Source organism: Taurulus bubalis, assembly GCF_910589615.1.
Source record: "Taurulus bubalis genome assembly, chromosome: 9".
Taxonomy (NCBI): Eukaryota; Metazoa; Chordata; class Actinopteri; order Perciformes; family Cottidae; genus Taurulus; species Taurulus bubalis.
This window is the reverse complement of record NC_136597.1, coordinates 25,264,888-25,278,976: the sequence shown is the minus strand read 5'-3', so window position 1 is coordinate 25,278,976 and position 14,089 is coordinate 25,264,888. Positions and strand designations below refer to the sequence as shown.

The 14,089-nt window shown below is 40.2% G+C and overlaps 1 protein-coding gene across 1 annotated transcript in view; it reads right to left on the bottom strand.

Annotated features, from left to right (window-relative positions):
• LOC306741155 (ankyrin repeat, SAM and basic leucine zipper domain-containing protein 1-like) overlaps positions 1–12,571 on the bottom strand; it is a gene marked incomplete at both ends in the record, with an annotated part of 24,887 nt that extends 12,316 nt beyond the window's left edge. Inside the window, 7 exons of the mRNA XM_079223408.1 lie at positions 175–293; positions 459–593; positions 1,119–1,230; positions 6,171–6,282; positions 9,758–9,880; positions 10,688–10,790; positions 12,464–12,571. Of these exons, the coding sequence (XP_079079534.1) occupies positions 175–293; positions 459–593; positions 1,119–1,230; positions 6,171–6,282; positions 9,758–9,880; positions 10,688–10,790; positions 12,464–12,571 (812 nt within the window). The remainder of the gene's footprint in view (positions 1–174; positions 294–458; positions 594–1,118; positions 1,231–6,170; positions 6,283–9,757; positions 9,881–10,687; positions 10,791–12,463) is intronic.
• Between the last annotated feature and the right edge of the window lie 1,518 nt (positions 12,572–14,089).

The following is a 14,089-nucleotide window of genomic DNA, read 5'->3' as shown; positions in this document are numbered from 1 at the left end:
TATATATATATATATATATATATATATATATATATATATATATATATATATATATGTATGTTTCTGCTGATAAAGCTAGAGAGGGAAAACTACATAAAATCTCAAAGAAGAATGACAAAAATCTATTTCTATGTCAAAACTGCGGCGCTGAAAGCAGGTCTGGGGTCGTCTTACCTTTCCTTTGAAGGTGGCGGTGCAGAGTTGGTCTTGAAGAACTTTGAGAGGTTCTCCTCCATGGAGCTGAAGGCCTGGACGGTGGAGAGGTGGGACGAGGACGCCAGAATCCTGCTTATCTGTGGACAGACACTGGCGTTAGGACGCTAGCAGGGGCATTTCAGATCCATTTCCTTGCAATGGCTCGACAACTGACGAGATTGAATGATTACACGTGATGAGAAATACCCAAATTGCACATGTGCAGGTGTTTTGAAATGCATCACAAAAGGCACTTCAGGTACCTGTGCGTGTTTGAAGTTCACGGCCAGGTCGGCAGGGCTCTTGCCAGTCTTGATCCTTAACGTTTTGTCCGCTCCCAGCTGGAGGAGCTTCAGCACGGCCTCCTCTCGGCCGTACTGCACCGCTATCGACAAAGCCTGGCGTAGAATATTAGTATGACATCATCGTTAGTGGTGCAACGGACAAGTGGCAAGTGTATTAAAATAAGTCACTTCACAACACAATAAATACATATTAGAGATGAATTATGAGCTGTTTACCTACTGGTGACAACATTTGTTTTAATCCATAAAAAGACAATATTTTGTTTCCTTATCATTTGAATTGTGTGTTTTTAAAGAAGAAAAAAAAAGACTATAACTAAGTGAAAAGGATAACATTTTGAATGTTTTATAGTTTACTTCAGTTTAAATTATTTTTGGGACGGCGGCAAAACAAATTAAATAGTCTGGAGCCTCGTAGACCAGCTGCTATGATCAAACAACAAAAGGATCAGTATCTGCATTGATATCTGCAAAAAACTATAATTATTTGCTGATCCGATCCGAAGCGTGAGTTTAATGATTAAAAACACACAAAGCCAAAACAGTGTTTCGTTATTTCTTAGTCGTAGTCCCTTTCAAAGTGCAACGTGCCGTCGCTCTGGAATCAAACCGACGCACCGTGTATCCGCTGCCGTCCTGGATGTTGATCTCTGCCCCGTGGGAGACCAGCAGGTTGATGACTTTACAGTAGCCGTCTCTGGCCGCCAGCATCAGGCAGGTCATCTGAGACCTGGACGGAGGAAGAGGAACGAAGAGGAAAATGAAACATGAGCAGGAGTGATGATGGTGATGAAGGTACAGAGGAACCACCAGGGGGCAGCACACGTCACATTAAAAGGCAGCCATTGACTTTGATTCCCCATGAACCATTTGAATTTTGATTATATAATAAAACCTGTAGATTTGTAATGTTGCTCGAAAAAAGTGCTGAAACAATGTATGTATTAATAATAGAAATAACTATTTATATCGCACCTTTAAAAACAGAGTTTACAAAGTGCTTTGACAGACAAAGCAGCAAAAGCAAAAAAACTACAGAACATTCAACAATGAGGCCCTGATAAAACCGTTCAATAGATGAAACAAACAATAATTTAAAAAAATCAAGACGATAAAAATAAACTAAGAAATAAAACGCATTGTAAAAATAGTCAAATTCATCATTCTCTGGCTCTAGATTTTAGAGAAGCTTCGTTATCCATTTTCTTACCACATCTTGACATTTGTGTTTCATGCGGCGCAGTCACACAAAATTATATTTAAAATAATGAATGTTTTCATAATATCTAGGCCTACATATATGTATATAATAATATTTACAAATACCTCTTGCAGAAGTGCGAGTGGGTTCTCCTGAATTTTCACCCAAAATTTTGTCAACTTTACTTTTTACAGCAGATTCCCACAGGATTAAAATCTCAGGATTATTACAAAAGACTAGAGGTCCTCAGGTGAAACTAGTCCCGTACTAATAGAGGTCGGGTAGAGTTACAGTCGATTCATACTGAGACGAAAAGTCACATTAGCTGCTGCTTCTTTCACAACATAAAGTGCTTCTGTGTTGCACAACCATCTCATCCTATCATAGCAGTCAACGGTTGCATTTTGATTTGATTCTTCTGTGAAGGAGCAAGCGACAAAACTTCATGACCATGTTCCAGAACAAGCACAACAACACTGATAGGTGCGGGGTAATCTCCTGTTTACTGGACAGACAGAGCCTCCTGTACGCGCTCGCCAACGTTTATCATGTCGCTCAACAGCCAACGACAAGCGAGATGGAAGACCTGGTTTTAACAACTTTGACCTTTCTTACCAATCATCACTCATGTGTTTGCTTCTGTCTAATACTAGGGTTGTATATAAATAAGCTGCGCTACGGTTCATCAGTATCTTATCACCTCTGACTCAAACACGGCGGCTGAGAAAAAATACAGGAGGAGTCAACTCGTCACTTCAAGCTTTTACAGGAAAAAGTGTTTGTGTGCGTGAGAGAGAAAGAGCAGCAAGAGGAAGTATATATATAAAAAAAAGGGACAATCCATAATTCATATGGAAACAAACAGGTTGCTCAACAAAACACAGGATGTGAATGTATCGGCGCTCTTAAACCGATTGACAGCTCTTTTAATTAACAGCGATCGGCTCCTAAATCAGAGTGAATGCTTTCCGTTTCTGAGAACTCCTTGATATTGTTGTCAAAAGTAACATCACATACAAAGCGACGGTAGAAGTAGAACAATGGAGGCTTAAGGTCTTGCGACAGCTTTGCAGTAATGTCTCTTTTTTTTTTGCTTTGTCACTCTGAGTGGACGTGCTGGTGCGTCAGTATTCCCGTGTCTGCAACAGAAGTGTTGACTTTTGTACCAATAAATTAACTTGAACTGACAAAGCTCCCAGACAGAGGTGAGAATCTGAACCTACACTATGCTTTAATGAATTACAAGACATCCAAAGTTAATGTTTATGTGAAGACAAACAGATGAACCAATGGCTGTGACGCATATGACAATTCATTTATTGCACCCCAACCCATCAGTCGATTCTCCTGGACGCAGGAGAACGAGTTAATGGTGCCGGTTCTGCTTCCTTGTCCTGCAACACTGCATTTTCCCAAGGGAGGTTTTGCTGCGAGACGAGTACCAAGGTCACTCTCATACTATTTCAGTGTGTGTGTGTGTGTGTGTGTCTGAGCGAGTGTCCTTCAGACTGTGAGAGTTGGCCAGGCCCCAAACAGACTGATAGCTGATCAATACGCAGACAATTCAGAGTAAACAATGTTCCTGGCATCAGGAAGAGGAATGACTTCCAGAAACAGCTGACTCACAGTGCCAAGCTTTTTACAAGCTACATACAATTAGTCTTCTATCAGTGTTAAAATAACCAGAAAACCTAACCTGCGCTAATCCAGTGAATACCAAGTAAAACACAAAAGAACCTGTAAATCCATAAAGCGTTCCTATTTCCTTCCAAATTATATTACATCATCGCGTTCGGTTGAACACCAGCTTGTTTTAACGTCACACTTCATAACTAGGGCTGCACCGAATGGTTCGAAGCTTCAATCATAACGTTGAGATATTCATTATTAGATTAATAAAATTACAGAAACTCCTCTCTCTCTCTCACACACACAGTAAAAATGTATTGAAAGAAAAAAGATGGATGTAATCATTTCCAAAAGTTAAACAAAATATTCTGCTTCCCTCCATATCTGTTGGTGTTTAACCCTTTCAGAATCAACAGGTTCAGTGTTTGCTGTGTGTAGACACGGCCTTGTATTAACGGCGTGATCCAACAGCCCCATAAATTACATTTACACAACCACAAAACCACATTTATAGGATGAAGACTGACATTCAAAGGGTCATCCATAACGTTGACTCAAACAGTTTTGGTGAGCAGACGTCAAACTGGTTTATAATTCATTCATAATCTAGAATTCACACGCCATCGTGCTGATGAACGGAGCTCAGCAGGCGGACATGCCGCTTCCCCGGAAACATCTCTAAATGCACAGGAGGACACAGATTCTTGATTATTTAAAAAGATCTTGGTTCTTAAAGTAAGTTCAGCGACATGGCATGCATGTGACTGACATGGATTCTGTTGCCTAAACTATCGAGTACAACTATAAAAAAAAGGTCCTCTAGGGAAAGTCTACGTCAAGTCACAAGTCTTGATAAGACAAGATCAATTATTTTGTGAATGATCGTTGAAAAGACAGAAAAATGTCACAGTCAATACCTTCTGACGAGCCTACAGAACTGTGTGGTTATTCATTTTTGTATTGTTCAGTGTTTTTTTTTAATGTTAGGATTTGGGATTTTTACCAAGTTTTTAGGGATTCTAATCCCAAGTAGGTTACCTCTCACCACACTCAAAGTCTAAATCAAGTCCTATTTTTTGGGAAATAAGTTAAATTCCAAGTCTTAAAGTCCAGAGCTGTGTGTGTGTGTGTGTGTGTGTGTGTGTGTGTTGTCCTGACTCAGTGTTTCCATTACTATTTGGAGACGGAAATGACACAGCTGCTGTATCAATGGGTATTGATATTGTTATTATCAAAAGGATGGGTCATTTTTCACATCACAAAAGCAGAAAGTAATGGAAGTCTAAACTGGAATTATTCCGTAAATTAGTTGAGAAGCATGATCGTCTCAGTGAAACGTGGAGCCGATGGACCCCAGATCGTGCTCCTGCAGGACTTTGAGAGACGACAGCGGCTGCTTGTTTACACAACAGCGGCGGGATGAGCAGCTGGTGTTAATCTCTGGTTTGATAGTCAGACGTAAGAGGTGATGAGGAGAAGGAGGAGGTTTACACTCTGCACCCACAGGAACCTCCTCCTCCTCCTTCGCTCTGGGTGTCTCCTCACCACCATCCTCCTGTGTCTCGTTACCTTTTGCTTCAAATATTTTGTCTGGGAAGGAACCACTCAATGTCCCACAGCTCCAGCGTGTCCATGCGTGACATCGGGGTGCCGTGCATGTCACGGCACACTGGCAGTGACGGACTGGCAGGGGATTAGGGGACGGCTAAACAAGAGAAGCCACCGGGGGCCGCATCCTCCCTTTACATACACAGATGGTGACAGAAAAAAAAAAGTGCTGCAAGAACGACCGCCCTTCATTCTTTTCCACAAGATGGAATTTGTTGTGTTCCTCACCAGGACAGGGAGCCAGATTTTATATCCGCTGGTTGCACTGGCTGATGGAGCCCAAAGTACCAATTTATACCTATATTTGTACCTAATTTACTTTGATGACATTTAACTCGCGTTTGCAGGCAAGACGGACATCTTCTTTTGAGCAGATGAAAAAAAAGAATCAGACCTGTGATTCAGATCTACTCTAAAATGTAATTTAAAATTATTTTTTTCTCCGTTAAAGGGGTTTTCTATTTCTTGGGTGAGTTTTTCCTGTCTGTGTACAGATTGTAAAGCCCTCAAATTTGTAATTTTGGGCAATACAAAATAAACTGAATTGAATTAATGGGTTCTTCCTCATGCTACACGCTTCAACCAACCTACATGAAAATAAAAACAAACTGAAAACATACCAGAACAAAAGCTTAATACGTTTTAATGGATAATCTGATTGCTATTGGTTCAACGCGGACGAGGCAAAATGTCAAATTACATAAAATAAAATTACAACAAAGTTGTTGAAGACAAAAAAAAAACTTGATGAAAAGTTTTATGAAGGCATTTTAACATAATTTAGCTCAGTTCTCTAACCTTTTAACCTACAAATGACCAAAACCATTCTTACTGGATTGCATCCAAGAAAAAAGGAAAAGCTTCTAAAATCCTCCTGGCCGCGAGTTACATCTGTGTTTGTTTGTCTGTCTGTCTGATACCCGTCTGTACATGCGCATGCCAAAACAGGACATTCCAAACAAAACGCACAAACATACACACACACACAGACACACACACTGTATGGAGTGCTGCGGTGCATGATGCTAACACATGGCAGCTAACGAGAACCATCAAAGGAAATCTGATCCAGCACCTCCGTTTTGTTTTTCCCCTTCTCTCCCCTGTTCAAGTCCCGTCTGGAGTGTTTTTATTTGGCCTCCATCAATAGTGGTGCGACAGTGCGTACTGTGCTGAAAATCCTGTAAACATTTTGACCTGAAACATGTCTGCACCCCGTCCCTCCTCCTCACCTGTCCACCATGTTGGGATCAGCATTTCTGGAGAGCAGGATCTCCACACAGCGAGCGATTTTGTCTTCACTGGCAGATGCTGTGCAGCTGGCCATGAGCACCGTCCAATGGTCTGTGGACAAGAGCACGTTAATGAGGAAATGCATCAATATCAAGATTCAACTATATTTACTGTCGAGATGAAACGGGAGGGGGGAAGAAGTATTTTTAAGCCTTTTAAATCTTATAATGCACCTATTTAACAATTTATCTTTGTATTTTTATGCCAAAAGCCAATCATCTTTTCCTTATATCAATCAATCTGCAGCTTTATGCACCGAGGGAGGTGTGTAAAAAAATCCTTCTCTTCTTATCTAATCTTTTTAAACATCTCTTTCAAATAACAGTATTTATGTGCAAGATTATATTTAAAACACGTCATGATTTTGTTATCAGGACAACACTAAGGACATAGTGATCGAGTTTACTGCGTCCTTTCGGATTTTAGACGCCATTACTCGAGTAAAGACGAGTACAGTCACAGTTTCTGAACTTTCACAACCTGTTGAGATGTGCTAACATATTTTAGGTTCATTATGAAACTGTGTCGAGTCGCATTTGACGATGAACATTTGGTCGAGGTCATCGCTGAAACTTTCTGATTACAAGTCTGTGTGAACAAAAGAGGAACGAATAGTCAAACCTTCCAATTGAACAGCAAAAAAAACATAAAATAAATTCTGTAAATATAAAGAAAGTTTATAATCCTCATTATTGGTTATTACCCTTAATCAGAACCATTTATTGCCATGTATGTTTTCACATACAAAGAATTTGTCATGGCGGGTGCATAACATATAACAACAATAAACAGAGTTCAAGAAATGGGAGCATGTTTCAATTTACAATTAAATCTACAATAGAATATTAAATTAAAGTGCACAGACAAACAAACAGATAACTGTACTTTAAGGTGAAATGTAAGTGTAATGTGAAAGTGGCAAGTGTTATAACTTAATACACTATTTAGCAAAAACTAAATTGTGGAGTACCTTTTTTTTTCCTTTTCCCAACACAATGAAGTCACACATCATGCTGTAATAAGGAAAAGAAAATGAATAAACCTGGTGATGGAGATGGATAGCCATTTATCTGGCATCAGGAAGTGTGGCGGCCCTTATGGGCCCCGAGTGAGCCTCCTTATCTGATAACGCCGGTCTGAGACCCACGGCAAAGCACTCGATTCCTGTTTCGTTCCAGCAATGACCGAGTCTCCAACCTGTGTGTATCACAGCATCTACGTGTGTATTTGTGTGTGCGCGCATACCTGGGCCACGACATCTGTATGTGGGTTCCTGTGGCTGTGCATGTTTGGCTCTATATCTGTGTGCAAGTGTGTGTGTTTACACTACGTGTGTGTGTGTGTAAACCAGACCGTTATCAATCACTCGCGCATTCCTTCGCCGCCAACGCCACTGGGACGTGACCACACGTCATCCCTCCGTTTGATTGTTTCCTTCACCTGCCTCGAGCATCAGATGCCGAGACCATGTGAAATCAGTCACACACACACACAGTTTAACTCGACATTCTGGACTGAGAAGTAATTGACATCAGATATCAAGAGCATGACCAGGGTATTGGTTCCAAACCTGGATCTGGGGACGTGCAGGAGGGTTTCTAACGGATCCCCGGGGAAATTAGGAATGCAGTGGTCTCAAAATAACTTACTGTGCGTCATTTAAATTGTTATTTACCTTTTACCTGTATTAGTCTGGGTAAGCGATCCCCGATAACGTTACAGTGTAAACAACTAATCCGTGTTAAACTGGACGGGAAGAAGGTTACGTACGGAGGTTCCATTCATTTACATTATGATGCGTTCAGGCTCTGCTCAGCGAAAAAGATTATAACATTTATCATGAGGTGTTCACACGTAATCTTGTAAAATTGAGTTTTGGTGAGAAACTTGAAAGGAGTTGTTTAAAAGGAGACGTTTTCACCGCAATATAAAATAGATATTAGAGGTATTGTGGCCTAATTAACTACCACTTGCTCCAAGCAGCTTGTATACATCATTAAAACTAATAATAATATGATTGTATCGATATAAATAGTATATTTTATGATATAATAATTTGAATTGTGTGTTTTTATGTAGAAGAATTGAACAAAAGGTTCACATGTGATCGACTCAAACTACAGATTACACATTACTGAACTAACTCTTACTTCACTACAAACGTTTAAGGTTTCTGTGGATCTGTAATTGCCCTTTTTCTTGCAGGATTCATGTTTTTTTTTTTTACATGTATAGAACTGCAGACCTCTTAACACAGAAGACTTCTTCCTCCATGCTTATTTTACCCAGACTGACCTCCATCCAGCAGATGCCTTTAATTTCTCTTGGGTGCAGTGTGCATGAACTAAAAACAACTCACAGGATCGGCGGTGTGTTTCTGCAAGAGTTCCTCTTTGGCATCATCGCCATTAAGTAATGTCAGATGAAGCGTGTTGGAGCGCCGGCCCTGATTGGTCCCCTGGTCTTTGGCTGCGGCAGGTGAGGAAATTGAAAAAAGGTGCCATGGGGAAAGGATAGCTGGACGCCAACGCAACAGGGGCCGTCAGGAGGATTATGTACGACTGTTGGACATCCAGGCCTGGAAGCCAGCAGTGTAATGGTGTTGCCTCATCAAACTTTCAATTTAAATCTGCCTAAATTTCTAGTATTTTTCTGATAATGGCGGTTGAGGGATCACAGAGAGATCAGCGGGTCCTGCACTTGTAAACGATGATATCAACCTCCAATCCAAAATAGAATGAGTTTAGGTTATTTCTGTTTTTACCAAAAGTATGTGCATTAGTTTGCAAACACTGTGCGTGTGTGTGAAAGAGCAGAGACAGCATTCAAACACTTGACAGTCCACTCGCTTGTAGCCCTCGATACCAATACTAGCTGCTCCATTTCAACAATGCTCGGCCGAAAGAAAAGTGCATGCATAATTAATGCAGCGTCAAAAGCCATAGGCCTGAGATAACAGAATACTTTGTATATAAGAAGTGGACGTAGTCGCCGGTTTTAAAGCCTCAAGTTTTTCATTTTGGTTGTCACCATCTTGTTTTTTTAGAAACATGGGAAGCCGAAATGTTACAATTCATAATTTTTCATGTTTATACGATAGTTATTTTTCAATGTTTGGTTTTGTATGTACTGCCCTATTTGTTCAAAGGTAGATCCCTTATGGTTGGCCTTTTATTTAATAACTGATCAATTGTATTACATACATAATGTTTTTTCATTTGGCGGCTCCTAAACTACATTTATGTCCCGTTTAAATATGTCCTAGCTTGTGTGTTAGTATTAGTAACTTTCCAATTGTATTTGGGGAAATTACTAAATTAAGTGTGGAAGTAGCGTGGGCTGCCATTAAACTATAAAACAAATAAAAGCAATGGAGAACCCGTCTTTATTTGAACAAAAGCCATTTCTGGAGGTGGTCATTTTTAAGCTCAGGGGTTTCCTGTCCTCAGGACCTTAGTGAGAATGGAGTTCTGGTTAGACAAGTTAACCCCACATCGTCAAACGTAGTGATCCGAGTTAATCTGACCTTTGCTGAAGTTGGCACTGGCCCCTCTGTCCAGTAGCAGCTTGACCAGGTCGTAAGTAGCCACACTGACAGCACACATCAGAGGAGTCCATTCAAAGCCCAGCCTGGTCTCCACGTCCATGCCTGTCCACACCAAACGGATCAGACCAAGGGAGGCATACAATTATAAAAAAAAAAAGTTAATCCAGGCCATATGCCCTCCAGCGCACACACAAAACAAGATTGTGTTTGTTTGTTTTTTGCATTTTTAACTTCCTTGCTTAAATTTTTGTTATTCTTATCCACTAGATTTCTGCATATCACTTTCCGGCATAACTGTCAACATCAGCCGCTTGACAACTGTTTGTTAATTTAGACTAAAAGTTTGCCTTATCATCCTTATCCACCATGCTCCCCTTTATTAAGAGGCAGTCATGTAACCGTCAGAGAAATATTATTATTGTGGACGTAGATATGCATAAAAAAAAAGAGGTGCTGAAATACCCAATAAATAAAAAAACGACTTTTCAGCAATTTGGGAAGCCATGAAGATGACGATATAGAGAATAGAGTATTAATTTGTCATAGTTCATTTTAATGTCACATTCATCCAAATTAAAGCGTCAAGAGTTCAGGATTTCAGGTGAAAAGAGGCAGACTATCTTTTCATGACTTGTAGGACGGATCTGGATAATTTAAGTACAAAAAACTTTCCCCCCGTACTGAAGAGGACATTGGTGAACGCTGGAAAAGTAGTTTAAACCGCGATACACGCCACAAAAGAACCAAATTCGTTTGTAATGGTTGTTTTTGCATGAGTCACAAAATGGTTTTATTGACATTTAAAGCTACTGTGGATGAAGCAATAGAAGTGAAAGAACACTGAGCTGCCCGCAGAGTCACAACATTCAATGGTAAAGTGTCAGACAGAAAAATGAAGAGAGTACTTGCCATTGTCCAACAGCTGTTGAACAGTCCCAACGTCTCCTTTATTGATGGCTCTTTTCAACAATGACTCATTATCTTGTGCTTGTGGAACAGCGTCATCCTCATCCTGTGACAATGGAGGGGAAGATCAAAATGAATTATCAAAAACAAAACGCAAAATTAAAATAACAATAAGATTAACGACATGGATACTGTGCCACTTGCAATTGTAACAGTGAGCAGCTCTTTCCCATAATATTGGATAATAATATGGAACAATGTCCTGCCGTTAGGTGGAAGTGGCATTGACAGGTGACTGAATGTTTTAGGTGTCCGATGTGAATGAAAGAAGGTAATTACAAACTACTACAGACTAATACTACACAGTAAATACTGTGTACCGTTATCAGATACAAGACATATACACATATACATATACATACATACATACATATATATATATATATACATACATATACATATACACACATATATATAATAAATCACCTCTGGCCAAATCAATCAGTCAACTATAACAACGGTACACTGTTGTTTGTTTACATCTTTGCACTATTGTTTTGTAAGTTAATTTAATATTGTTCCATTCTTTGCATATATTGTGTATTTCTATATTTAATATTGCTTTACTTGTATGTATAAATGCTGCCGTTATAAAACAAATGTTTTTAAATATAGTATCTATCCATCCTATTCACAGTTTCTGTGATAATTAACTTTATGTGGCACAATGGATGCCACGTAGTTTGGGGCTGCCACTAATTATTATTTTCAGTACCGCTTAATCTGTTCATTATTTTCTTAATGAATCCCTTTATAGCTTATTCTATAAAATGTGAGATAATTGGAAATTGGAGAACTGAAAGCAGGGGATTTATGGTATTTTTTGCTTTAAAAACAAGATTGATTGAAGAATGATTCATGTATAATGAAATAACTCGTTTCTGTCAAACAAATCAATGAATTAGTTTTCAGTTATTTTAAAAGTGGAAGTAAAAAAAGGTTTCTAAAGGTGCAACGTTATTTAAAAAAAACATGTTTTACGACATCTTTTTAGCTCTCGTCACTTGCAATTTCCTTTAAATTATTTCCATCTGTGCAACTTTTATCAGCTCTATCTGCAGAGACCATGCTGGTTCATGATTCAGTATTAATTTGTCACTTTATACTACAGGGCTCTCAAGTGTCACGCATTGAGCGTGACTGTCACGCATTTCGGTCTTAAGTCACGCCCTCCCGCCACACATCGTATTTCTCACGCTGAAAAAAAACTCTAGGCTATTTAATGTGCCGCAGCGCGCAAACATGACGTGGTCGCGCTGCCCTCACCGTGGAGGAATCAAGCACGTCTCCCCCGAATCCCCTGCCAATCAATAAAAAGAAATGGGCTACACAATAGCCAATCAGAAAAACGTATCTGCTGTATCTGGGTGAAATATAATCCTCCCGGCCGCGCGCCGCGCCCCCCCCCCCCCCCGCCGCGCCTCCGTCCGGGGGGAGAGAGAGAGAGAGAGAGAGATGTCACTCTGAAACTTGAGAGCCCTGATACTATATATATATATATATATAACCTAATCTACTTGGTCATAACTAGTTTATACCAGACTGTTGTTTTTCCTTCTTCTCTTTTTTCGCCACAAATCAAGAAATAAAGCCGTGTTTTTGCCATAAAAAAAACGTAAAGCTAGCTTAACTCCCGTTAGCCGCTAACGTTGTTGCTAGCTTGAAAACACCAGTTACTTTTGATACAAATGCAAAATAAAGGTGGTTTTATGACGTTACTTTGGTGTGGACAGACTGTTTATCCAAAGAGGACCCGATATCCCACTCGTCGTTGCTTGCGTCGCTCTCATATCCAGCTGGGAAGGCGTTGTCCATGAAGCTGCCCATCACTAAGCTAAGCTAACAGTAATTCTTTGGCGACAGGGCACGTGACGGTGACGTACAACGTCAACGGTCACGGCAAACGCGCCACAGGTGAATCAAGATGTACCTCGGGGCAGCCCGCCGGGGTGGAGTTAGGCGTCCAACCGCGATAACCAAACTGTTTTTTTATGGCCGTACCGACATTTATATAAACACAGAAAGCCTGAAGGTAGAGGTTTATACTTATGTGGTAAGCTAAGAGTAATTCGGCTTTGATAATGTTATATATTTTTTTAATTTGTGAATCAGTTTGCTGTGGTTTTCTATCTGTTACGCCCCAATTAACCCAATATAACTAACGTTAACGTTCGTTAACGGTTAACGGTTAACTTCGCTCACAGAAGAGCCGTTGGAGTTAAATATCAGCCGAAATTAAAGGGCTTTCTCCAGGAGTCGTACAAGCCCCAAGATTTGCCCGTTATCTGCTAAATTTGAGCAATATATTAAAGGGGTAGGAAGTAGGAAGGCCCGGGGCCATCGTGTGTATTTTCGCGGCCTTCAGAGCCGTGAGTGTTAGATAGCTGGCATTAGTTTGTCTGTTTAGTTTAGTTAACTCATGAACATTAATGCATTTTGTTCTGTTTGTTCAAAGGGAACTCTGGAAAAAGGATGAGGGGAACCTGAATATGGCAGGTGAGTGGTTGGGGACTCTTGAACACCTGCAGTCCAAACAGGTATTTTCACCTGCGTGCCTGTTCACTGCTACTTATAGAACTGTCTCAGAGCTGCGGGCATCGCATGTCCCTCACTTACCTGTTAGTTATGTTGCAACGTGTTCCTTTATTGTCCACATGAGTGCATAGGGGTTTGGTGTCATCTCTTTAACACCTTGCCCAACTTTAAGCTGAATAAAGGAACACACATGCAGCATTCATCTAACATAAGTAATGAATTAACGCTGTCATGCTTTCACTTTGGATCTTACTGAAGCTCAAAATAAAAGGTACTCGATATAAACCATTGTTGTCTATAATTGTATGAACACAACTGACAGAATTATCATGCTTTGGGATGAAATCTTTATTTTTTATGGCTGCAGAGGAGAGTAAATGTCCAGCAGAGGTCACTCTCTCAGGCAAAGTCCCTCTGCAACAGTAACGAGAAAGTTCAGCAACATTGCAAGCAGAACTCACGCAATATCTCCTCCTCATCCCCTCAGTGTCATCCCATCACACAGAGATAAAAACAAGGTCCAAATAATCTTTTTAAGAAACAGGAAAAAAGAGACTGCCAAATCCATTCAGTCCCCTCCAAGACCCAGCCTCTGGTTAGAGTCGGGAGAACGTTTCCCATTCAGTATTAAATCAGGGAGTATTGGTCCCCTTTTAATTGAATTGTCTCAATTGTATATTCTGATTGTTTTATAGGCACTGGGAAGTTGTATTGAAGCTTTTTTTAACACACACACACACTCTCACACACAAACACACCTTTTCTTTGGGGAAGCCGATGGGGAAGTGTCTTAAAACCTTCTGCCTTCTC